The sequence below is a fragment of the Ixodes scapularis genome, unplaced genomic scaffold, assembly GCF_016920785.2.
Source record: "Ixodes scapularis isolate PalLabHiFi unplaced genomic scaffold, ASM1692078v2 PGA_scaffold12__126_contigs__length_90152505, whole genome shotgun sequence".
Classification (NCBI taxonomy): domain Eukaryota; kingdom Metazoa; phylum Arthropoda; class Arachnida; order Ixodida; family Ixodidae; genus Ixodes; species Ixodes scapularis.
This window is the reverse complement of record NW_024609838.1, coordinates 72495626-72520917: the sequence shown is the minus strand read 5'-3', so window position 1 is coordinate 72520917 and position 25292 is coordinate 72495626. Positions and strand designations below refer to the sequence as shown.

At 47.2% G+C, this 25292-nt stretch overlaps 1 protein-coding gene across 1 annotated transcript; it reads left to right on the top strand.

Moving 5' to 3' along the window:
- Positions 1 to 1944: 1944 nt before the first annotated feature.
- On the top strand, positions 1945 to 5029 carry LOC120842396. Its single transcript, XM_040213490.1, has 6 exons — positions 1945 to 2147; positions 3117 to 3323; positions 3402 to 3674; positions 4263 to 4434; positions 4500 to 4669; positions 4765 to 5029. The coding sequence occupies exons 1-6, from the start codon at positions 1945 to 1947 to the stop codon at positions 5027 to 5029; spliced, it is 1290 nt and encodes a 429-aa protein (XP_040069424.1).
- Positions 5030 to 25292: the final 20263 nt, after the last annotated feature.

The following is a 25292-nucleotide window of genomic DNA, read 5'->3' as shown; positions in this document are numbered from 1 at the left end:
CCTCGAAGCAAGAGGAATAAAGCACTCGTTCTCGGCAGTCCGCCACCCCCAGGCAAACGGCCTGGTGGAGAGGTTCAACCGGGTGCTAAAGTCGTATATTCAGTTAGCGCTGCTGGAACACCGTCCTCTTAAGCCAACCGTCATCGAGTATCTGGGAATCTACAGGGCTGCACCACACTCCACCACCGGGTTGGCTCCTGCTGTGCTGCTCCAAGGACGCCCCATGAGGAAAGCACTTGACGTCGTTGGCCTTCCGACTGCTGAGCTCCACACCAACCCTGCCCGGGAGATGCGTGGCCTTCGCAAGAGGGTGAGAGACCAACAAGCCAAGAGTAAGGCTTATGCCGACCGACGTCGAGCTGCTAAGGCCCCGAGTTTCCAGGTGGGTCACTATGTGAGAGTGCGAAGACAAGTTCATGGCCCAAAGGGTACCTCCACTTTCGGACCACCGTTCAAGGTCCTCAAGCGCGTTGAGCGTTGGTCGTTTTGCCTAGAAGATGGACGTACGTGGAATGGATCGAACTTATCGGCAGTGACCAGGTAGTCATGGCCGAACCAAGACTCTTTGCAGAGTTCTCCTTAGTATGACAACACCGAGTTGCCTGGGACGTCTAGGCCGACTCCCACCACATTACCAGAGGGCACACCTCCTCAGTCACCGGTCAGTGGCGCCACCGGTGGAGCAAAGTTCACCGTTGCATGGCCAGGAAGGTGACGGAGAGCCCGTACTTGTTTACAAAATCCTTCGCGTCCTTCCGACCTTCCGCGCCAGGGAGACCTCCTCTTTGTTGAACGATTGAACGAACGGCGTGTCAGGCGCGTCAGGATACCGTAGGCGCCGGCGAAGATTGTGAGTCACCCTTGGGAGATTCTTTTGTTGGACCCGGCGTCAGCGGCGATGATGCTTCGTTTCATCTTCTGTTAAACCAAAACTTTTTTTTTTCTTCAGTAATGTAGCACTGCAACGAGAGGTGCAGTCTTCCGGATTATCTCATCGTCGTGGCTCGAGGCTTGATCCCTTGAAGGTCAGGTGCACTCGCTCAGCGTACGCTTCTCAAGTCGTGAAAATAAAGAGGGGCCGATCATGACACTCTCAACTTGCCGAAGAAAAAAAGAAAAAAAAAGGAGGAGAGTTTTTTTTTGTAAAAGACCCTCTAGCCGAGGCAAACCTCACATGTTTCGTCATGAACACCGAAGATGCGGACACTCGCTTACCCTGGCCGAATTTCAGGCCCTTCTTTGTGTTTGTTTCTGAGACAGAAACCTCTGTTCAAGCGAAATGCAAACTATGTCTTCCGAAAACCAAGGTCCTGGCTGCATGCAAGAAGTCGAATTCCAACCTCAGGAAACATATGAAGGTGAGCTATATTTCTTTATTTTCATCATTCTTGCCCAGCTCGCTTGCACCTTTGCATTGAATTACATTATATTATATTTCTACTTCGTTCTCAGCTATGTGTGAAAATCTGATTTTACGGCAACAGACGAACGCTGTGACTAGTGCTTGTGATTGGCGCTACAATAGAATATGAAGTTAATTTCACGCCTGCACCTTTTGACCGCTGCTTAAATTATTTTACCTTAGAGCTTGAAACCTGCAAGCAGCTCTTACGGTCGGGCTATGATCGTAGTTACAATTCGCCAGATAATGAAAATTTTTGTGCTGCCTAACTTCTTTAGCTAATGAACATAAACGTAAAGTTATATTTTGTCTGATTATTGGGAGCGCTTCACTTGACACAATGTCATAAATTGCAGTCGCTGCACCCTGCCCAACTCTCGAAGCTGGACAGCGGCATTCGCAAACAAACGGCATGCCATGACTCTGGATCGAGGCCTGAAGCAGAAAGGGAGGCCAAGCAGCTGAAACTGGATGCCTTTCGTTCCGGAGTTTTAACCCAGAAATTATACGAGGAGGTCGTCGAAAACTTTGTAAACGGGGCGATGCAGCCTTTTTCCGTCGTCGAACACGAAGACTTCCTCAACATGGTGACACGGCTTGCGCCGACCAAGACTCCATTGACGAGACGTGCGCTCATGGAACGCATTGCTGCCCGCTCTTACAAGACCAAGCAGCGGTTACTGGACGAGTTGGGGAGAGCTGAGCACATCGCAATCACGACCGATTGCTGGAAAAGTTTCAACCGGTAGGTGCTGTTTTATACCATTTGAGCGCGAAAAGATATGATTTAAAACAAGGCTGCCCTTGTATTATTAAATTTTAGAAAAAAAGAAACAGAAGAAGAAAAAGACATTTCTAGAATCGGGCGAACAGTTTACATTGCTTTTTCTCGGTGGAGCTTCTATATTCAAAGGAGAAGTGATAAAACGCAACGTTTAAAATGAACACAATAAAAGTTTAGCAGCGCTCAGCGTATTAAACAGTTTACTACACCTCAGTGTACACGTGGATGGTCAGTGACCGAGTGTTTTAACAAACTGCAGCTCGAAGCACGTGGATCGATATTTCGCGCGGCATATGTGATTAATAGAGCTTCACCGGAAATAGAAAACAACGATGGGTTGTAAGGCCGTGCAGGCCCGTAGGTCACCGTTGGCGGGCGGCATATCTCGGGGATCCTGAGTTTATAACCTCCCCTCTGCCCGTTACGATGACGAACTAGATGAGCTTCGCACTGGCATGTGTTCTTTTAATCACTACAAGGTAGTCCAAATGACAGACCGCAGGCTACTAGGCGTGCTTCACTGACGTAACGCTGTCTTAACTTTCATACAACAAATTTGGCTTTTTTTTGGCGCCTATCAAGAAGTATTGTGACCTGATGAAGCATCCCACTGAACGGTGCGGTTGGCACTCAAAATATGATTTTACTCTTTTCAACTTTGAACGAACGCAAGGGCAAGAGAAGGAAATATATTGTCACTAAACTTCATCCCGCCGGCTGTTTTCTGTAATTATATATGCTGAAGTACGGCGGGTGGAACGAAGTATAAACTCGTCGCGTAGTAGAAGAGGCTCCGGAACGTGTTTTTGTCTATCGAAACGTCACAATTTGTGTAAGTTCTTACAAAAAAAAAAAAGAACGCGCGAAGTATACATCTGCAGGTGTCAGTATTTTATACTTTTTCTGGTTTTTCTTTCTACTGATGTTTAGTGCGTTCCTCGGGGTCACCGCCTTGTGGCTCGATTCGTTGACACTGGAGAGAAAGACGGCGGCACTGTGTTGCAGAAGAGAAAGAGGCAGCATGACGTATAAAAAGATTGCCGAGGAGCTAGAGGAAGTGTTTCTAGATTACAAGGTGCACAGCAAAGTGGTCAAGGTGATCACGGATAATGGCTCGAATTTCCTCAAGGCATTCCGGTACAGTACTTTTTAATTGTATAGTTTAATTGTATGTGCTATACTGATTACGGACTGAAAGTTTGCATCTTTTTATAGAGTTTATGGTCAACATGACGAAGAGAGTGAGGAGTTAGACATAGTGGATTTGGCGTCAGTTCTGGAGAATGGTCAGCCGTTTCGTTTCCCTCCACATCAAAGGTGCGCTGCGCACACGCTGAACCTTGTAGCAAGTGTCGACGCCCAAAGAGCCGACCACGACAAGGACTATCGAACCTTAAGCCAGTCGGTCTTCGGCAAGTGCCAGAGCCTCTGGACCAAGCAAAACCAATCAACGTTGGCCGCAGATGAAATTCATGACCTCTGCGGAAGGTGAGTGTTCACCAAATCGCCCTGGGAACAAATCCTAGGATGTTTCTTTTTTTTGTTTTTTATGAGAGTCCCAGTTTTTATAAACAGATGTGAAAGCTACACTTTTGAGTTCTGGGCTGGTAAATTATGCGGCCGGGGGGACATAATATGGTCGAATTGTTACTCTAAGTCATATAATTTTCGAAAATATGGTAATTCAACTTTAGATTAGTAAAAGAGATTAAAAAAATCTAAAATAGTGAACTTGAAAAAGAAAAAAACACGTCCGAGTGTGTGGGGAGCAGAGCGGTGCGCTAAAACTAGCACTCGTTGAATTTGGATGCATTCTCGGAGCGCAGCACCATATTTTTCTTCAGTTCACCAACTGAGTTTTTCATCACGCTCAGCAAGTTTCTGAATATGTTTATTTTCCATATCCCCCCCCCCCCCCATAATATGTCTCACAAGCAGTATAATTCACCTACACAGACAACATTAGTGTAACTTTCATGGCTTCATAAGAAAAATCTGAACCGTCTAAAAAAACACCTGTATACTCGAATGAGCGTTTTTCTTATTTAACGCTGCTGAACCAATTAAATGACGCAGGTATCTTGTTGTGCCCAACGCCACGCGTTGGAATTCACGGTACGACGCGATGCGATGCCTGCAAGGTATATTAGAGGAGAAGCCGCAAAAACTGGAGGAGCTGTGCCTGCGGCTGAAACTTCCGATCCTTCGTCGCCTAATAGAAGCAGATTTCATAAACGAGTACTGCGAGGTATGTTTATTGTCAGTACTTTTTCTAAATGTACCGTAACAAATGTGATATGTCGTTCTGGCTAGGTGATGAAGCCGATTGCCAACGCGCTGGACATACTGCAAGCGGATGACAAGATGTATCTTGGGTACCTGCTGCCCACAATAACTGCAACAAGACGCAGACTAGCGGCGCTATCCGGCCTCCAGTATTGTAGGCCGCTAAAAAGCGCAATTACCGACGGCATTGAAAAAAGGTAAACCGGTGATCCTTCTATAGTGGCTCTAGAAGTTAGGCGATTTTCATTATTTTGGCCCGACGAGCATGTTAAATATTTTGTCCTCTTTACAGGTTCGCGGGTGCCATGGACGACACCGCTCTGGTGATAAGCGCTGCCCTCATCCCGCGCTTTAAGCTGCAGTGGGTACCGGAAGCTGACCGTGACAGAGTGATCCAGTTGCTGAAGACTGAGGTCTCTCGCCTGCCACGGCGGGAACACCACGTAACTTCAGACCCCCCAGCGACAGGAGAGCCTGAAGATTTCTTCAGCTTCAACGAGGAAGGCCACTGCAGGCGGGATTCAGAAGCCCAGGACGTCATGCTTTACTTGCAGTAAGACGATAGAGATGTGAAGGACGTCCTGAAGTACACGACCCTGCACAGCCTGTTTCTGAAATTCAACGCTGCCGTTCCATCCAGTGCGTCGGTGGAACGTCTTTTTAGCTTGGCTGGGGACGTCTTTAGGAGGAAAAGGGGAAAACTCTCCGATAAGAACTTCGAAGTTCAATTGCATCTGCGAGCGAATAAACTATTTTGATGAAAACGAAAACCATAAAATGACTGCATTTATTTTAGGCTGGCAGGGTTTTTCAGGGATCAAAACTGCTGTTCATTGTGCAACCACAAAAATATAAAAAGTAACTTCGAAAGTAACTTCAAAGTAACTCGCTACTTTTTGCAGTAGTTAGTAGTTTACTCAATTACTATTACAAATGCGTAATTTCTACTCTACTCCAATTACTTTTGGCGTCGATACTCAGTAAGCTAACTTAACTACCTTTTTTGAGTAATTTGTGCATGTCTGCCTTTTTCCCACCCACTCTCGGGGTTTTGTCCAAAATGATTTTAGTTCGCGGCTATTCTGCCCGTTTTGAATCGCGCGCCACAAAGTTGGGATTCTGTGACGTTGAATCCCAATCGGCAGCTATACTTCTCATTGGCTAAGAGTTTGATTGACAGCTTAGATCTTGGTTGTTAAACCTTTGTTAAATGGTGCAGTTTCCTCTTGAGCGGCATATTTTTACGTTTAAAGAATAACCCATGTGATGAGAGTTATTATCCTTTACAAAAGTTTTACACGACGGTCACTTTCGTTTGGATTCATACCATAACAAACAAAAGCTTCGCCATTCTTTCACGGCCGCCAAAGTCTCCGCTACCGCCTGTCTCGCCTACCTCAACTAATCGTTTCGCCGAAGTGATCAGTGTTTCGTGGTGACCCAGGTTACTGGGACCGGACATTTCATCGAACGCCGTTTCGTCGAACGCCGTTTCATCGAAGCCGTTTCATCGAATGCCGTTTCATCGAACACCGTTTCATCGAACGCCGTTTTATCGAACGCCGTCTTATCGAACACCGTTTTATCGAACGCCGTTTTATCGAATGCCATTTGAAACAGCGTGCAGTGTTATCATAAAAGGAAGCCGAAGAGCTTTTTGAAATTTATAAAGAGGCCTAAGACACGGGAACAGAAAATTATACTTTGTGTTTTTGTGTCTAGGAGGATTATCTGTTTCAAATGCGAGATGCACTAAGTGATCCACTATAAGTTTTGAGGTTCCTTTGCCATCCATGTTCCTCTGGGTTTTTTAATGTTTTGTCCCCTTTGTAATGGTACTGGCGCAGACGAGGAGGGCGCTGCGTTTGACCCCTTTCTCCGTTCGTCCCTTTTGCGCTTCTCTTTATCTAATGTTATCTGAAGTCAATCATAGCCGGGAAGTCGGAAGACCTTGAAGACGGAAACGGTTGTGGGGTCGTCTTTAAGACTGCTTTTGTTTGCTTGGTATTCTTTATGAAGCCAATCCAACAGATTTCCTTATTTGTCGGTCTTTCTTTATTTATTTGGGGGGGGGGGATTCACTTGACGGGCAATACAATGAACTTGTCTCTAAGCATGAACAGGATCTTTGACTATCCACCTTTCATGGCTTAGGAATTGCGGCCTATATAACCCTACCGAAAAATCCGGTATAACTTTTAGCTATCCGGATTAGGGAACCGGAAATCTATCTGGATTCTATCCGGAATTTATCTGGAATTTAGGTTTTCCGAAATTATTCCTTTGTCTGCAATCTGGATTTCGGGTTTCCAGAAACAAATTTCCGGTTCCATAATCCGGATAGTGAAAAGTTATACCGGATTTTTCGGTAGGGAAGGTGATCATGATTACCATGGCGGGTAGTACGCAATGGAGATTCGGGAGACTACACGAGGAAAGCCAAAGCTCTGTTTCGGCGGATATGCTTACATCGTAGATAAACGTGTCAACGACAGCTTCTACTGGAAATGCGAACAGTACGGCGAATGCGGAGGTCGCGCCGTCACTATCGGTGATTCAAGCATAGGGAACCACGTTCTGAAGTCATTGGAGGGGCACAACCACCTTCCGGACAGTACAAGGTCAGATGTCCTGCAGGCAAGAAAGTGCTCCAAACTACAAGTGCACCGATTCAAATTGTTCAGGTATGTAATGCGTTCAATATCTTGCTGTTTAAAATAGCCTGTTATAAGATTATCACATATTTGCTTCCTTCTTAGCAAGTTTCCAGTGGCCTGAATGCTGAAGCGCGGCAAGTGCTGCCAAATGGAGATGTCCTCGAAATGTCATTAGTAGGAAACGATCGTCATTGTTTCCACCGGAGCCTACCAGCCTGTGCAGCCTTGTGGTTGAGGACCCCTTCGGAAAGATTGACGGGAAACGAGAGTTTCTGCAGTATGACGACACGTCTTTTCAGGGAACGCGAGTTCTGATCTTCGCCACGTCTGAGAGTCTGAGGCACCTTTCACAGGTAAATATATTATGAATGAACATATTGATAGGTCTTGCTCAGAGACTGAGATTTCTTGAATGACTACCCGTACGAATCTAAATCTTTTCAGGCGACTACCATTCTTTGCGACGGAACATTCAAGACCGTTCCGCGTCAATTCTACCAGCTTTACACGTTTCATGGGGTCAAGGAGTTTCAAGGACGGAACATCTCCTTTCCTTTCGCATACAGCTTGTTATCCTCAAAGACAGATGACGCCTACTTGCACCTGTTCAATGTAAGTATGAAAGTGACGTCCCACTATTGGGAGAGAAGCACATTCTGTTTTGTAGCATATTGGAAATTCTTTGATTTCTGTTCTGTTTATGTTTTCATTGCCGGCAGGTTTTGTTATAAGATTGCATTCATCTTTCTTCGCCCAGGCTCTCCCTCTCACCTGCTAACGCCACGGATTCGTACTGTCCCCGGGGTTCATAATCACAGACTTCGAAATCGCCGCGATCAACGCGTTGCGACAGGTTTTCCAGGCAAGCGTGCTGCACGGATCTTTTTTTTTCATTTATCTCAAAACGTGTACAGGCAAGTCTAGAAGACCGGACTGTAGGCTCAATATGCGAATGACGCCGCTTTCTCAAGCTTGGTGAGACAGCTGTGTGCCCTCTCCTTCTTACCCCCTCATCGGATACGTCAGGTATGTTTGTTTCTGCGCTGTGGCATACCTACCTACATGTTGCGTGGCACTCTCTTGGAAGAGAAAATGCCTTATTTGTTTTCATGCTTTTACGCAGGGTTATGCAGAAATCAAGCCCCACTTCTCACCCCAGGCAGTAAAAACTTCTCGAGTGGTTCGAGAAACACTAGGTGATGTGGAGGGCAAGAACGCTACAGAACGGGCTCGTAATTCGCGCTCCACCTCTCTTCCCTCCGAGCCTGTGGTCGGTGCAGCCCTTCATGGACCTCGGTCAGCCCAGAGGGAACAGCGTGGAAGGGTGGCATTCCCGCTTCCTGAAGCTGGTCGGAGGTGCCCATCCCGGGTTCCGGAAGTTTTTGACTTGCATCGCCGCAGAACATCAACTGACGGAAGACAAGCTGGAGGCGATGCTGAGTTCCCAAGAGCCTCCTCGACAGTAGAAGGCCATAGCGGCAAGAAATAATAAGGTCCGCCTTTTTTATGAGAACCGACGGAGCATGGCTGTCGGAGACTTTTTGAAAGCAATTACTCACCATCTGAAATGGTGAATGGTGGTCGAAGGAACACATGAACCCCCCGAAAGTTTTGAAATAAAATTTGTTGTGACGTACTTACTTTTGACTTCATTGAGTCTTAGAACTAAGAAAAAAACAAAAACGATGTTTCGTTGTACTTTCGTAAATAGCACCTCAGCTTTAGCTACTGAAAGCTTCGGGTAGTAAAAAAGTAAAAATAGAAAGACATGAGTGGCTAAAAGGCTCACATGGCTAACGTTGTTGCACCTGCGCAAAACCGAAGTCGCTTTCTGGCCTCCATGAGTTGGAGTGCGCTCTTACCGGGATTGCGACTTTTTATTTATTTGTTACAATACCCTCAGGGCCCATCGGGTAATACAGAGGGGGCGAACAGATGAGCAAAATATGCGAAACAAACGGCGTTCGATGAAATGTCCGGGAACCCCAGGTTACACCCAGGTGCTTGAGTGAGACTTCTTGAAGTGATGTAGTGGGTGTTGAGCAGCTGTCGCAGGTATTAGTGATAGGAAGCGATGCGGGGTTTTGGCTTTCCTAGCGCGGTTCTTTCGTTTTCCCCTTTGCATGCTTAGCGTGTTTTTTTTTTTGCGTTTTTGCTAGCAAATGCTAATTTTTCGGAGATGTCAGATGAGTGATCCCGACAGAGAGCCTTCCAGCGGCCATGTCGCCCCGAAAGGAAAGCTATTTGGCTGGAGTCAATCGAGCGTTCGCGTAGCGACAAACGTGTCCACTTACGTTCTTGTCATATCGCTCCGGAGGCCGTCGAGGTTCGCACCGGGTGCCCCAGGTGCATTGAACGTCCGCGACCTGACACAGCTGTTAAGTAAAAAACCTGGCACAGCCAGGTGATCACGTAATAGCTGTCCGCAGAAGCCCTTGGACGTTCGAATTCTGCGTTAGCCGACAAATTTTGTTTCTCGGCTTTCGAGCCATCTTACGTAAATTGTTTGAATGAATATGTACTGTTATCGTAAATCTTGGCTTGTGATCGCGCCTTTGTAGAGTGTCGTATTCATTTTGCTGGAGAGACGCAAACGACGGGCATAACAAATCGGTTGCATATTACGCATACCTTGCAAAAGCACCTCCCCAGTCACCTTGCGTAAAGCGCGAAACACGGAGTCCGCGCCGTCCCGACTTCCCAGTCTTTTACCTGCTTTAGAGCAGTTTGTACCTGCTAGTAGGTATGTCTACTGAAACTTGAAACTAGGGGCGGTGCCAGAGAGCAAAGAGACAAAGTTCGGAAAGCTTGCTCGCCCTTCCCAATTTCTGAACCTTCAAGTGATTGTACCGTAATAAATGCACAACGCCTCTTCCCAAAATAAAAAAGCGCTATGTTCACTACGGAAAAAAATGGTTTCAATTCATGCATCTATGGGCAGGTAGGAAATCTTGCCTAAATTTAATCACACCGCACGATGAGCGCAACACGTCGCTGTGTAAACGCAGTCCAACACGAAGCATAAAAACGGCAGATTTAGGACAACAATTTGGAATTCATTGTTCCATTGAAACGACGTAATTTTGTTGAAAACGCCCGCAACCTTTTACTCACGGCATGCGTCGGGAATTTTCCACATTTGGAGACGGAACGAAGGAAGATTTACTTTTAAAAACGCTCGCTGCGTCCTCCCGGACCAGTTTGACTGGATCAGCTGACGACGACGGGACTGAACCCGTTCAACCTCAACCACACAACAGCCATTTTGCGCTCCGTGTTGGGTGTCTACTTCCAAGCACTGCACCACACACACCACGAACGTTTCAGTTCTTTGTCGCATCGCAGTGTTGCACCAAAGAGAACGAGATAGCCGAAGTCAACGCAGCGCTGTCGTGAACGTTGGCTTGTGGTTGCACACTCGTGGACCCTGTGACTCCCTTCGCTTTCAAAGCACGCTCGACGATTACGAACGATACTTTCCATCTTCCGGGAACAACACAAGGGGACTTCTCCGGTCATGTCTTCGCTATGTGCTCGCAAACCCCGCAGCTTTTCGTGTACCGTCAAACCAAAACAATACCGGCGCCATGTTTAGCGTGCGTTGTTGCCAGATCTTACCGGAAGTTGAGACGCTGCGTCGTTCAACTCAGCAGCCAAGTCAACAAAAAAGAGCAAATCCCAGAGTGAGGGGCGGGGCGTAGTTCTCCTCCATGGGGGTCGAAAGAGCGGGAGCTTCAAATGTAGAGATGTTCTGACTCCGACTAAGTTACGTCCTGTGCGTAAATATTGCTAAAAAAATTATTTTTTCCGCGGAACATTTGTTTTGTGACATGTTTGGCCCAATTAGGCTGTTTAAATGCCCCCCCCCCCCCCCCGGAGCTCACTAGGGGGGGGGGGGGGGCACGAGCCCCGAGGCCCCCTCCCCTAGTCTACGCCTATGATCATAAGCCTGTCCGTGACAAAGTTTCCTGGGAAGCAAGGAAATGTGATGACAGTAAGAGATGATCGTCATGACCATTAGCGCAGCGCGAGCTGATGGACTAAGATTGAGCCCTTCGTTTTTCTTCGAACTATCTAGCTATGAGCAGGCTGTTTCTTCGGCCTGCCAGACTAATAAACAGTTAAATTGTAACCGCCTCGCCGTACTGCTACAGTTTGCATGTCCAGTGACTACTGATGGATCCTTCTATTGTTGTGGTCACTGTCATAGTTTCGGTGATCATGGGCGGGAGCTCGTTCTCTTCATTCGTAGTTTGTAATGGTTCTTCAACGTTTCGGTACACCGCGATGTAGATTGGTGTTGGAACGCCTCGGTTAAAGACACAGCCAAATTTGTAAACCGTTGGTGCTCATTGATCGTCGAGGTCACACGGGCAATTTAGCATACTGCCGAACTCGTCGTGCAATCCAGCGTTGCGACGATGCCACGCGCATTACCGGCCCCTTCGGGTCGCTGCAAAAATTTCGGCTCTCTGTCGCAAGCTACTCCTTTTCTTTTTCATCCCCCAGCTCCATGACAAAATATTACGTGAAGCTCCACCAGCTCCACCTGTTGGCGACCGGCGTAACCCTTTCACCGCAGCGTTTCAACTCAATGAATGTAAACTAAGCGTTTTACTACCATAACCATGAATTTAACTTCTATGAACACTTCAATTGAAATCCACTGTCTGACAGCTGGAAACCGTGTCACGGGCTACCTTTACAGAGCAGAATGGGCTAGGATAGCTCGTAGCGTCCACAGCGTCCGGACGTAATGCGAAACGAAGTAGCAGCGTGCTCATAGTTGGCCACGCGATTAGAAGAACGCGCAGGCGCTTGTGTGCTTCCCTGCGTCATTATTGGCTGCGTCTGTCGCATGCGAGAGCAGCTAGGCAGGGGATGGTGTGGGGGGTTAAACTACCCTTCCTCCCCCACCCCGGACGCATCACTTTTTTTTTTCTTAGTAAAGGCAACCAAAAATTGAATGGCTACCGAATTGTAACAGCCAGGGTTGGGGAAGGCCGTGTCCGTACCCGTGAATTGTACAGTACATCGACCACTACACGCAAAGGTAAAACAATCCCTCCCTCCCCCCCTCCCCTTGAAAATATTTCGTGGCTACGCCACTTTGCAAGAGAGCAAGTTTGTGACGTTGAACACTGCATACTTCTAGAAACCCGTCGCGATATGTTTGCGTGTAGTTTACTGAACTTTACCTTCTACTAATAAAAAAACAAGCTCTAGAGAAAACTTCCATTGTCCTGCGCTGAAACACAAGCTCCGGCCTCGGTAGTGCAGGCGTCGTCCGGTGTAGCGGACTGCCTATCGTAGCAGACGACATTTGCGCCCTTGCGCCGAGCTACGCCTGGCCGCGTGATAAGGACATCCCAATTTGTGCCACGTGGTTAGAGCATGGAGATACTAACACAGGAGCCATGTTGCCCGTTGAAGGCAAGGTTTCGGTTCGTGGCGACCTTTAAATAAAGCTTTCGCGAAAAATCTTAAACTCTTAAAAAAAAAAAATTCCATAGAGCCGTTCAGTACTATCTCGGGATATATAACCAACCATTAACTAGCATTTCTAGGAATTGACATTGTGGCTCTTATCAGCTGGAGGTACATCCGACTTATGCTGTCAAACTTAAAGGGGCGATGCGATGTTTTTTGTACTTTGCGAAAATACGGCTTAGAACGTACCCTTGACGTTAGCGACCTGTGAAACACCTGTTCATTTTTTACCACACTCAAATAAAGGCGCAGAAAAAATGAAGAAAAACGAGCGGTGTTTACCCCCTCAACTCGCAGCCAGATTGATTGATTGATTGATTTTGGGTTTTAATGGCGCAGCGGCTGCTAAGGCCATAGTGCGCCAGAACAATGGTAGAAGAAAAAACTGCGGTGCTATTTATTTAAAGGTGAGGCATGATATGAGAGTTAAAAATCTTTCATAAAATGTAGACAATACAAAGAAAATCCACTAACTTAAATGTACTGTAATAGGCCAATGCTGTTTAGGAAGTTAAAAACTTGGTTATGAGGAACAAGAGGCTCCTCTCCCAGCAAAAGGGCTGGGTCGAATGGGATCTGTTCTCTAAAAAACCGTGAAAAGTTGGTGCGACGCTCCTCATGATATTTCGGACATTGAAGGAGAATGTGCAAGACGGACAGTGTTTCACCACATTCTTCACACATTGGAGCATCCTCTGCTCGCAGAAGGAAGCCATGTGTGAGTTGAGTGTGAGCAATTCTCAGGCGACAGAGAACAACTTCATAAAAACGCTCGTTATGTCGGCAACTGGCCCACTCGGAAAGAACAGGTTTCACGCAATGGAGTTTATTATGGACTTCAGTGTCCCATTAATCCTGCCATTTCTTTTTAATCAACTTCTTCAATGAGAACCTGTAATCCTGGTATGGGATGGAGGTAACCTCTGTGTCCATGTCCTGACATGTTCTAGCAGCCTTATCTGCCTCCTCATTTCCGCCTATACCGACATGGCTAGGGACCCAACAGAAATTAATGGTGATGTTGGAGTTTGTGGCAGCTACAATCTTGTTACGTATTTGCGGAATAAAAGCATTTTTTGATCGATCTCGGGATGCAAGTGCACGGAGTGCACAGAGAGAATCTGAGAAAATTACGGCGGCCTTGATATACCTTTTGGTGATAGTATCCACAGCTAACAGTAGGGCATATGACTCTGCAGAAAAGATGGTGACTTGGTTGCTGAGCCGCGTTACAATACTGCATGATGGCCCGACTACAGCACATCCAACACTGCTGCTCCGTTTCGTTCCATATGTGTAGAACTGTACAAAGTTTTTGTAGTTTTCGGAGATTTGTAAGAACTCTTGCCTAAGATCTTCGGCTGGTGCATTCTTCTTGTCATACTTGGAAAGAGAAAGATTAATCGGAATAGGCGTGATGTTCCAGGGTGCAACTGGGCTGGGCAACGCTGCTACCGGACTTGATAAGTCTATTGCAAAATTCTTGGCCTCAGATTTAAGGCGCAGAGGAAAAGGAGGTATAACAGAAGGTTTGTTCTGGTACGTCCTTTCATACCGCGTGTCCAGAACACTTCGAGTGCAGGATGTCGAGGCATGGAGCGAACTCTTAAGTGATATTGAAAGCCCAAGAACAGACGTCTTTTTCCGAGAGAGTATTCATTAGATGCAGCGTAGAGACTGGAAACTAGAGAGGTCCGGAAAGCCCCCGTTGCAAGTCGTAGTCCCAGGTGGTGGACAGGATCCAAGATCCGAAGAAGAGACAGCCGTACCGAGCCGTACACCATGCAACCGTAATCTAATTTCGATCGAACAAGGCACTGATACAAACGCAGCAGGCATCTTCTGTCACTACCCCAGGACTTGTGCGAAAGAACTTTTAAAATATTCAATGCTAGCAGGCATTTCTTTTTTAGTTGCAAGATGTGACTACGGAAGCTAAGTTTCTTATCAAAAATAACCCCTAAAAATGTATGCTCAGGATGTACGTTTAGGGTCTGACCTCCCAAAGTTAGTGTGGGTTCTGTAATGATACCCCTTCGAAGAGAAAACAGAACGCAGATTGTTTTTTCTGCTGAAAATTGGAAACCATTCTCATCTGCCCAACGTGTCATTTCATTAATACCTAGTTGAACTTGGCGTTCACAGATAGCTGAATTACACGAAGAGCAGGATATTTTCACATCATCACCATAAAGTGCATAGGAGAGAGATCGGGGAAGAACCTGTCTAAGAGAGTTCATTTTGATCCGAAACAAAATAACACTCGGCACCGACCCTTGGGGAACACCATTCTCCTGGACAAACGTTTCAGAAAGTGTCGTGCCCAACCTCACCTGGAACGAGCGCTCATCGAGGAAGCTCTTGATAAGAGCTAGCATTTTCCCACAAATTCCAGCTGAAACTAAATCACTTAAAATTCAGTACCGCCATGTGGTATCATACGCCCTTTCAATATCGAAAAACACAGGTAGGCAATGTTGTCTGTTAACAAAGGCATCCCTGACCGTTTTTTCTAGGCGAACAAGGTGATCAGTAGTTGATCGCCCTGTCCTATACTCACATTGAAATTTGTCGAAGAAGTTTTTCTGCTCTAAAAAATACACCAATCTAGGGGTCACCATTCGTTCAAACGCTTTTCCCAGGGAACTGGTGAGTGCGATTCGTCTGTAGCTGGAGGGTAATGATGGATATCCTTTCCAGGCTTTAGCAAAGGAATCACAATAGCCCTTTTCCAGAAAATGGGATAAGTTCCACTGCGCCATAAAGAGTTTAAAAACAATAGGATGGTATCTAATGTTGCAGGATGTAAATGCTGAAGCATACTGTAATGAATAAGGTCTGGCCCCGGGGACGAGTTCTTTTCCTTGTCAAGGGCAATCATCAGTTCCGCAAGGGTAAATGGTTGATTATAAGCCTCCATAGAACCACCGGTGCATTTTATTGGTACTTTCTCTTTGGCAGCCTTGTATTTTAGAAAGGTGTTTGAATAATGCTCAGATCCCGAGACAGACTTGAAGTGTTCACCGAGAATATTTGCCTGCTGTTTTAGTGTGGGAACATTGCTGCCATCCAATGTGAAGAGAGGGATAGTAAATGCACGGTAATCCCCTCTAATTCTATGAACCCTGTCCCATACGACTTTTATGCCTGTGGAACTGTTGACTGAAGAAGCATACGACATCCACGTGGTTTTTTAGATTGGCGTCTTACATTGCGGGCCTTAGCACGTAGCTTTTTAAACTTAATGACATTTTCAACTGCTGGGTAACGGCGCACTATTGTCCATGCACAGTTTTGCCGCTTACGAGCTAGGCTAAACTCCTCATTCCACCAAGGCTCTGGTTTTGATGGTAAGCGTCCTGACGTTTTTGGAATAGAGTGCTGTGCTGCTTGGACAATTACATTAGTCAGGACTTCACAGGCTTCATTAACATCTAAGCTAGCTATTGTATCTGGATGCAACTCTGACTCCTTTTTAAAAGTGGCCCAATCAGCCTTTTCCAACTTCCAACGCGGAGTTCGAGTTTGTAATGACTTAAAAGAGACTGTGATTTTTAAAACAATGGGAAAGTGATCGCTACCATAGGGATTCTGATCTACACTCCATGAGAAGTCAGGCAGCAACGAGGCACTACCAATGGAGAGGTCGATGGAGGTCGATGATAAGGATGAGGCGCTAAAATAAGTTGAAGTACCAGTATTAAAAAGGCAAAGGCTTCGAGAAGTTAAAACTGATTCGATTATTTTCCCGCGAACATCAGTTAGATTCCCACCCCAAAGGGTATTGTAGGCATTAAAATCTCCCATCAAAAGAAAGGGCTTTGGAAGTTGATCTAAAAGAGAGGGAAGTTCTGCACTTGTTACAGCTTGTGAGGGTGATAAATATATTGAACAAACAGAAATGGCTTTATGTACTAGAACACGCACTGCCACTGCTTCTAAAGGAGTGTGCAAGGGTATGGCCATACAAGCAGCCAGCCTTGGAACTACTATCGCTACTCCTCCAGATGAAATGGTAGCATTTAGGCGGTCCTTCCGAAAAACAATAAAATTTCGGAGGAAGTTGGTATGTGTGGCATTTAAATGTGTTTCTTGTAAACACAGGGCTGCAGGTTTGTGTTCCTGCAGAAGATATTCAACATCGTCGAGGTTAGTAAGTAATCCCCTGCAATTCCATTGGAGAAATGTGGCACCCATGTGTTGGAGATTCTTACTTCGGGGGTGTTACTTGTTTTTTACTTTTATGGCGGGCCTTGGGAGTCTGCTACTCCATGTCGTCTGTGTCAGAGGCATGAGAGGAGGCTTGGGTACATTCATCCATAGGTTCTGGGTCCTGTGGCGAGACCTTCCCAGATGGTATGGAAAGGCTCTGGCCACGAGGAGCCAGCCGTCGACCACGGCCACCTCCAGCCAAAGAGGCGGTGGAGGTGCCAGGCAGGGAGGCGCCACTCCAATACTTTTTGGGTGTTGGAGTGGCACAGGAACTATGCCGCTCCTTGGATGAGGATGTCTTCTCCTGAGAGCGCGGGCCCCTCTCCCTTGAAGGGGATCGCGGGCTACGGACAGGCTTGGCCGTTGCCGACCCAACCTGTGAAGGGGATGCCGTCTGTGCTCCCTCCCCACCAACTGGGACAGACTGCTGTCCCGTGAGAGCAGGAGGGGTGGTCGTCTGGCTGGAGGAGGCAGTAGACCCCCCAGCCGATACTGCACGCCCGGGAAGCTCGATTTTAAGCTTGGGGGTGGGGGACTGCAGTGGCTTCCGGTAGTCCAGAAAGGACGTCTGGGTAGCCACTGCAACCTTCAGTGGTGCATGTCCCCGCTGCACCACCTGCGCGTAGCCGCCCTTTCGCAAGAAAGCAAAATGACGGCGTGCCTCTACGCATGACAAGTTTTCTTTTACTTTCACAGTCAGTAGTTCTTTCTCATCTTTCCATACTTTACATAATCTGGAGTATGCCGGGTGGGCCTCGTTGCAGTTTGCGCAGTGTGCGCTGTTTGTGCAAGAGTCTGTCTTATGGTCAGTTTTACTGCATTTCGCACATGTGGCTTTCCCGCGACAGTTCTGGGAGCCATGTCCGTACCTCTGACACTGAAAGCATCTCCGGGGGTTAGGGATATACGGCCGAACCCTGCAGTGGAGGTATCCGGCCTTGACAGCTTCAGGAAGGGTGGCGGCTTCAAATGTTAGAACGATGTGTTTTGTTCTTATTTCCTGCCCGTCACGTCGCATGCAGATACGCCCTGCGGCCACGACTCCTTGGTCAGAAAGACCTTCAGCAATTTCAGTGTCTGTTGTCTCTAGAAGGTCCTCCTGGGAGATTACTCTCTGGATCGTATTCAGTGTGCGATGTGGCGTGACTGACACGTTATGGTCAGACACTGAACGCAGTGCAAGGAGCGCTGTACTCTGCATGCTGGTTTCAATTTCTACCAGAAGGTCGCCAGAAGACATCTTTTTGGCTTTGAAGCTCTTTCCCACAACACTTTCCAGTACTTTTGCAACAAGGAAGGGCGATAATTTTGAGAGCTGTTTGTCACTTTCTGAGTGAATAACCAAAAACTTTGGGTAATTGGAACGAAAACATGGAGTCTTGTCTGAGATGATAACTTCGGCGCGGCCTCTTTTCAGAGGCCGATCAGGTTGGTTTGACTTGGAACCCATAAAAGTGGGGAGGTTTTCAGAAACTGTGGCGCACCGCCCACCACCGAGCCCAACAAGGGGTTGGTAGCACCCCATAGCAAGTATGGCTTGGCTGGGTATGCTACACTACCAGTGCTTCCCAGTAACTATAACCAAGTGTGGTTCAAGAAAGGCATCTGTCGCCACCCAAGGTTAGCCATTGTCGCCAAAGAAGAGAGAAAAAGGAGCAAGAGAAATGAGAAAGAAATGAAGGAAACAGGACAGGTAAAAGTGAGAGACCGGAGGGGATAGTAGAAGAAAAAACGACTAGACTGAATCATCCTGGCCGGGCCTTACCAGGACTCCCGTTTACGAGAAGCGGGGGCCGAAGTGGTGTACTGCCTCACCCGGGGGGCCCCGAAGGGTCCAAACCTACCTCGGGCTCGGCTCAACCACCAGGATGCCCTTTTCCCCGGACACGGGCTCGCCACGCACAGCCAGACGTGGGTGGGTCTTAGCCACTTTTTACTCAGGGTCTGTGGTTTCGCCTATGTGGCTGGGGTCCGTGGTGACGCTCCTCACCAAGCATCTAGCACGTAATGTGCAGGCGCCCCCTGCGGGGCTCGGGGTCCGTGGAGACGCCACTCTCCAAACACCTGCTTTCACAGGTGCCCCCTGCGGGGCTCGCAGTCAGAACAAGAAGCCACGATATCTGGAGCCGATTATATGCCGCCAATGTTGATTATAGTCACGCGCTGGGGTTGGCAAGGCTCCGGAGACGCGCGAGTTCTAGACATTATTATGGTTCGGCTATTGCCGTCATTGCGAGAATTGGACACGGGCCACTACCCGAATGCTTCTCGAGCTATCGATTATCACGAGCCCAAATCGAGTGCCCACGCGACTATCGGGTACATTCCATAAGCCGCATTCAAATATTGTCACTGAGCGGTTCTGCGACCAGCCAGCAACGTCATTAAGTTTTGCGAGGAGAGATTGGATGGAAACGCTCGCTTCTGTCCTTGAAATTACGCCACAACAAAGGAGTTTCTTGTCCGGTGGCGTTGCCTGCGAGTATTTTCGAGTCCCACTAGTGCCAGTAAGCTTGTGTAAAGTGAAAAACATTCCAGCTGAATATCGTTGCACCGCCCCTTTCAAGTGTTATTGCTTGTCTTGGGAGGCAGATGAACTCAGATATACCGGGTGTGTCTGCAATGAATTTCGAGTATTCCGAAAACTAAAGTTTTTAAAAAAAAGAAAAGTTTGGAGGGTTACATCGTCAGCCACGTTGAACGTTAGAGATTCCATAATACATACTTATTAGCAAAACAATTACCTAAAGCTTTCTAATTAACGTTTTTTTGTTGTAAAAATAAACATATGGTTTTAAATTGAAACTTGACGTGCGTCATCGAAAACACCTAAACCAATCAATTTTAGGCGGAGGTGCGCTAAACTTACTATTCATGCAGGAGGCACAAGGTCGACGATGCGATAACGCGGATGCAAATCTTATAATTCGCGGAAACGCGAATGGTAATGTATTTGTTTTTAGATTCAAACTATTTTAAGCTTGACACCCAGTTTAATTTCAATGTTTCCTTCAGTCATTTCGCAGCATTGTCTCCCGTTTGTTGCGAGGCCTCCGATATTGACTGTCTCGTTGGGAGAAGCGCAGTGCTGGATGGCGAAAACAATATGCGCACCACATCGTGGTTTGCAATGAGCCGATAGAGATAGGCTGGGAGTCCTCCAGGTGGCTAAGCGTTTATTGCAGATCTCCTCTGTAAAAACACCATAAAAGAACGAAAATGTTCTTTGTACACGAGTCATTGGGAATTATTCAAATATCTTGCGAATTTTGGCCCCTTTATATTCATAACACCGACGGTTTGTGTTTCATCAAAAAAAATCACCAAAGTTTCCGCCGTCGTCCGTCCCGCGTATTATCCTCTTAAATCGTAAAATATGAACGCTTCAGACAATGTTGATTGTGGTGATCCTTTCTTCGTAAGCCGCCATGGACTCCCAATGACTTTGATGGTTATATTGAGATGGAGTCGGCTGAAGTTGGCGAGTAAATAACTTGATATATTTGGAACGGAAATATACAGCAGGTCTTACGAGTTAGCGAACTTACTGAACGCACCGCGGTCTCCTCTGCCACTACTGGAGGTGACCCCTGCCTACCCAGCTGCAAACAAGAACGCTGCCGCTGGGACAAAGGAATTCTTTAAGAGCCAAATATTCGTGCAGGACGCTCTTTAGAAAGCAAAACGTGCAAAAAACAACGCTTGATGCTGACACCATTTTCCTATCACGCTATTCGTTTAATATGACATGACCTCGTATTTGCTGTTCTCATTTGTTCATTCTGACGTGAGGTCTAATGTTCTGTTTTATTGCGACACAAATGTGCAATAGCAGGCAATAGTACCATACGCAAACATAAGCACGACACCCCCGCTTGGATGGCGCCAGTGCGGCGGGCACGCTCATAAAGGAACTCTGGTACGCGTAAATCCATCCGGTGCATGCTCGCGTTTTTTTCCGCTTGACGGAGGCATTCTTTATCTCCAAACCAAAAACAAACGAAAACCGGTCGGGTCTAACCTTACAGGTTCCCACTTCGTATAAATGAGTTCGGTGTCCACAAACATTTTATATGTATAAAAAATAGGGCTAAAACAGTTTGATATAAATACGTGAAAACCAAAAACTGACCGTAAAGGAAATAAAGAGCATCTCTTACCGGTTGCTGAGGACGCTTAGAACTTCACTCAGTAGCAGTGTGGAAAACCACAAGCCCACAGTACGAGGGTTCAATGCGCTGAATAGACCATTCCAGAAATGATCTCCAAGAAAGGCATTTAAGAGTAAATAAAAGAATGTTGGAATGAGCATGCAACGCCCCCATGGTATTTTCGACGGTTTACTACATCACGGTATATTGCACCAAGAGGTGCACGCAGGAATTTAAGGAGCGGTTCATAATTTTTTGTCATTTTGCAATCTTAAAACACACAAAAAAAACGAAAACAAAACGCAAAACGAACTGTTGTGCGTTTATTTCTGTTTCCTTTGTGTTCTCAACTTAGGGCGAAATTTTACGGAACGTAAAAGAAATCTCGTCTACTCGCGCGGAGTGTCCGAGTCGACCCGAGTAAATATGGAAACGGCCCCGTGCACAATTCCTTAGATCGCGCGGTACAATACGGGGTCTCTAAAAGCCCATGATTCAGTAAAACTCGAGAACAGGCGAGGAGAAAGAAGGGTCCATATGAGAGCCCAACTGCCCAGAACACAATTTTCGGCTCGAAATTCGTTTCCTTTTCGCCCGAAACCGCCGATCGAGAACTGGGGGGCTAAGCTCGCCTTCGGCGGGAATCTCTCCGATTCCACATCACGAAAGAGGGGAGGAGCTTCTTTTGACCCCGCCCCGGCAAGTTTCCTACTCCTCCTCTTACATTTCCGAGCCCCCCGGCGGCGGCGAGTTCCCCAGCGTAGCTCCGATTTGTCCCTACGCTCCGCTCCTGGGTTCAATCCTCACCCATGCCCCTTTGGATCTTAATGATCATCGCACCGGCGTGCAATCGTGTATCACTCACTACTGCGTGGTGCACGTCAAAGACCCCAGGCTAGCGGTTGTACTGCACTGGCTAAATTTCTCATCTACAGCTGGAAGACAAGTCGCATATTGAGGCAGACCAAATTTTAGGCTCTAAAAACATACACAGAACCCAATTTTTTTTTATTTAAATCGCAAATGACATAAGAATCGGTAACAGCACGGATCCTAATTATACAAATATTGCTTGGATATGGACTAGGTGTTTAGACATTGTGATGGTTTGCTGCGCTGCCTAGGTGCAAGAAAAACGCACTTGATAAAGATTTAAACTGTGGTGACAGAGCATCAAAGAAAAGGATGTCCACCGAATGCGGGTGCGCGGGGCTAAAAGGCAACAAGCGCGGTGATATAAAAAATAGTCTTGGCCCGAGCTTTGTCGTGTTCGGTTCTTTTCCTTGCTTCGCCACCACACTGGTGACCCGCGAATTATGGCCACGAACACGCAAGAAACGGATCGTACGGGTGAGCCTCCCCATACCGTCAACCACTACGCTGTACGCCTCCCGCCGTTCTGGCCACAGCACCCGGAAATCTGGTCTCTACGGGTAGAAGCCCGATTCGGCGTTTCTAACGTCACGTCACAAACGACCCGTTTCGGCCACCTGGTAGCTGCCCTTCCCAACGAAGTAGCATTGGAAGTCTATGACATTAGAGAGTTTTAGTAGATCGTTTTCATTTTCCGCTCCGCTCTAAGCTGTCGAACAGCGCATGCGCAGCCCGCTACGCTGGGATGCGGAGCGGAGCTCCTGAAACTTGTTTTAGTAGACCGTTTTTCTTTCACCTTGGAGCGTTTTGAGCGTTGGTATTGAGAGCGATAAAAAAAGCCGCGTACATGGCCCCACACGCGGCCGTTAACAGTACTACTGAAATAAGAAAACAAAATGTGAACAGGAAGGGCGTGACAATAGCATGTTTATGAAAGAGGGTAAAATGGGGCTAAGGGCATGGTAAAGTATAGAAAACAAAAAGGAACCACAGGCGTGCACCCGGACAACTGACGTATCGACGGGGGGGGGGGGGGGGGGACCTTGTTCGGGTGAGAGGGAAAAATTAGATGTCATTTTTTTAGACAAGGAAGACGAAAAGGAAAGATTCAAGAAAAGAAAACAAAGAAAAAAGAAAGCTGCATGATTGCAAGGTATACAAGGCTAGGCTAGCAAGTCGATATAATGCAGCACCGTAGTTCTCTGCCAAGTAAATTTTTACTGGCCAGGTTAAGCTGGCGAGAGATCGAAGATGTGGTTTGTCTGAGGAATGCCAGGAAGCGCCGTAGTTTTCTCTCGAGACGTGGGCTGTTGGACATCGGCAATATGCAAGACGAAACCTTCAGGAGGCAGTTTCGCTTCCATAAGGAAGAAATCGCTGCTCTGCAATCGGGCCTGCAGATACCAGCGACCATCACATCGGCGCAGGGTGTTGCTGTGCCCGGTGACGAGGCGCTGTGTATCGTTCTTCGCCGACTGGCGTATTCGAACAGGCTTTTCGACCTCAAAGGAGTGTTTGGTCGACACTCATCGACGCTGTCGAGCATCTCGAACATCATCATGAACCACATCAACGAGAGGTTCGGCCACCTGCTTAGCAACATGAATAATCACAGCTGGTTGACCCTCGCAAAACTGGAGATGTGCTCGCAGGTAAGACCGCTCTTCAGCACATCTGTTTACATACAAGTCAGGAAGGATCGCCATGTTTGATGCCTCAGCACTACTGCGCATGTGCGGCTCGCTTCGAGTTTGAGCGTAGTTACAAGAGCGGAGCGTCCGCTTCGCTTCACAAGTTGCGGAGCGGGATGCCATTCACGCATTTAGCGTGATCGCGTAGCTCCCAAGAAGGCTGTTTATGCTCAACCGGCGACTTTTTTTTTTTTTTTTTTTACCGTACGCCATCTCAGATAAAGCAGGTCGAGTCAGAAAAAAAAAATTGGACGTCCCCTAGCGATAATGTAATCTACCGGTGTTAATTCGAGCTTTATGTAATTCAGAACAACATATCCAAATAACGGGAACGAGCATACTTCGAAGCGAGTGGGTTTTGTCGGCGGAATCATCGCGTTTTTGCGTTCTTCTCTGGAGCGCGGAAACATCAACATCACCCAGAAAAGTATCCTTCTCCATATCAGTTTAGCCCGCTTTATCCCTCCGACATTTCTTCCACTTCCTTCTTTCAAGATCATCTGATGGGCTAGTTGGATGAACACCTAGCTGATTGTTGATTGTTTTAGTCAAATTCATCAAGGATTGTGGTTTTCAATGGACCCTTTTCAAAGTGCATCTAGTCACATTGCTCATCGTGGATGCGATCACAGATGTTTTGGACATCAGTGCTGGGTCGGTGTTTCGTGTGAACTCGAGTCCAATCACATGATTCTCGCTAGCAGCGGAAAGCGTTTGATGGGGGTTCTGCGAAGGCTCCTTCTGAAATGGTCAAAATTAAGTTTTCACATCTATAATTCCCGAGACGAAAAGAGCCACACAAGGATACAACCAGCATTACTACTGTTAAAGAGGTGCTAGAAGCGCTGTGTAGGTTTGTTAAAGTGCCTTCATACACACGCGCTGGTGTGATGACATCTAAGCCATTTTTCCTCTCGGTCGTTTTTGTTTTTGGAAGGTGCACGCGCTCTTGCATCTCTCGGCACAAGCGACGAGCTTGGCCCAGTGCTTTGAAGCCATTTTTCTTCCCCAAGTTTATTTATATGTTTGCTTCGGCGCGCGCTGGCCACACGCGGCGCCAAAATGTTGTCTTCACCCTAACACAGACAGACGTCGAGGCACCATATTCTTATTGCCACGCTGACGCAGAAGCTCCATCTCCAGCACGCGCTTGTTGCTTTCTGTCGAGCTCGGTTGCTCATGCATGCCTGTGTTATCAGCCATACAAACCCCACTCAAGAGGCTGAGCTTCTTTCGCAATATTTACCTGTCGCCGACCATAGGTGGTATACATTTGGTGTCACGAGACACCTTATTTGTTGCGCGCTGTTTACAGAGCGCGCACAGAGCGAACCCCTTCTTCAGACGACTATCTCAATGGGGTTCAGGAATCATTGTACAAGCTCCGTATTAGAACGCAGTCAGCAACTTATGCCTCAACTATGGCCGCCAGTGCATACTGAAACATTTCGGGCCTTAAGCCTGGGTCAGATAGTTGTGTTTGGCTGCGTTTGACTGCGTTGCGGCAGCGAGAAACCAGTACATCCCTGCTGCTTATATGGCGTACCAAGATGATTCCTTGAATTGGAGTCCACGCTTCATACGAAGCACAGATGCGCCGGTGACTCGCTTTCGGTTGTCGACGCAACGCAGTCAAACGCGCCCAAACGCAAGTGTCCGAACCGGCCTTAAGGAGGTCCGCTCCGCACTCTGGGATAGCGGGCCTCGCAAGCGCCGTTTGGGGGCCTCGAAGCATCGTGCATATGT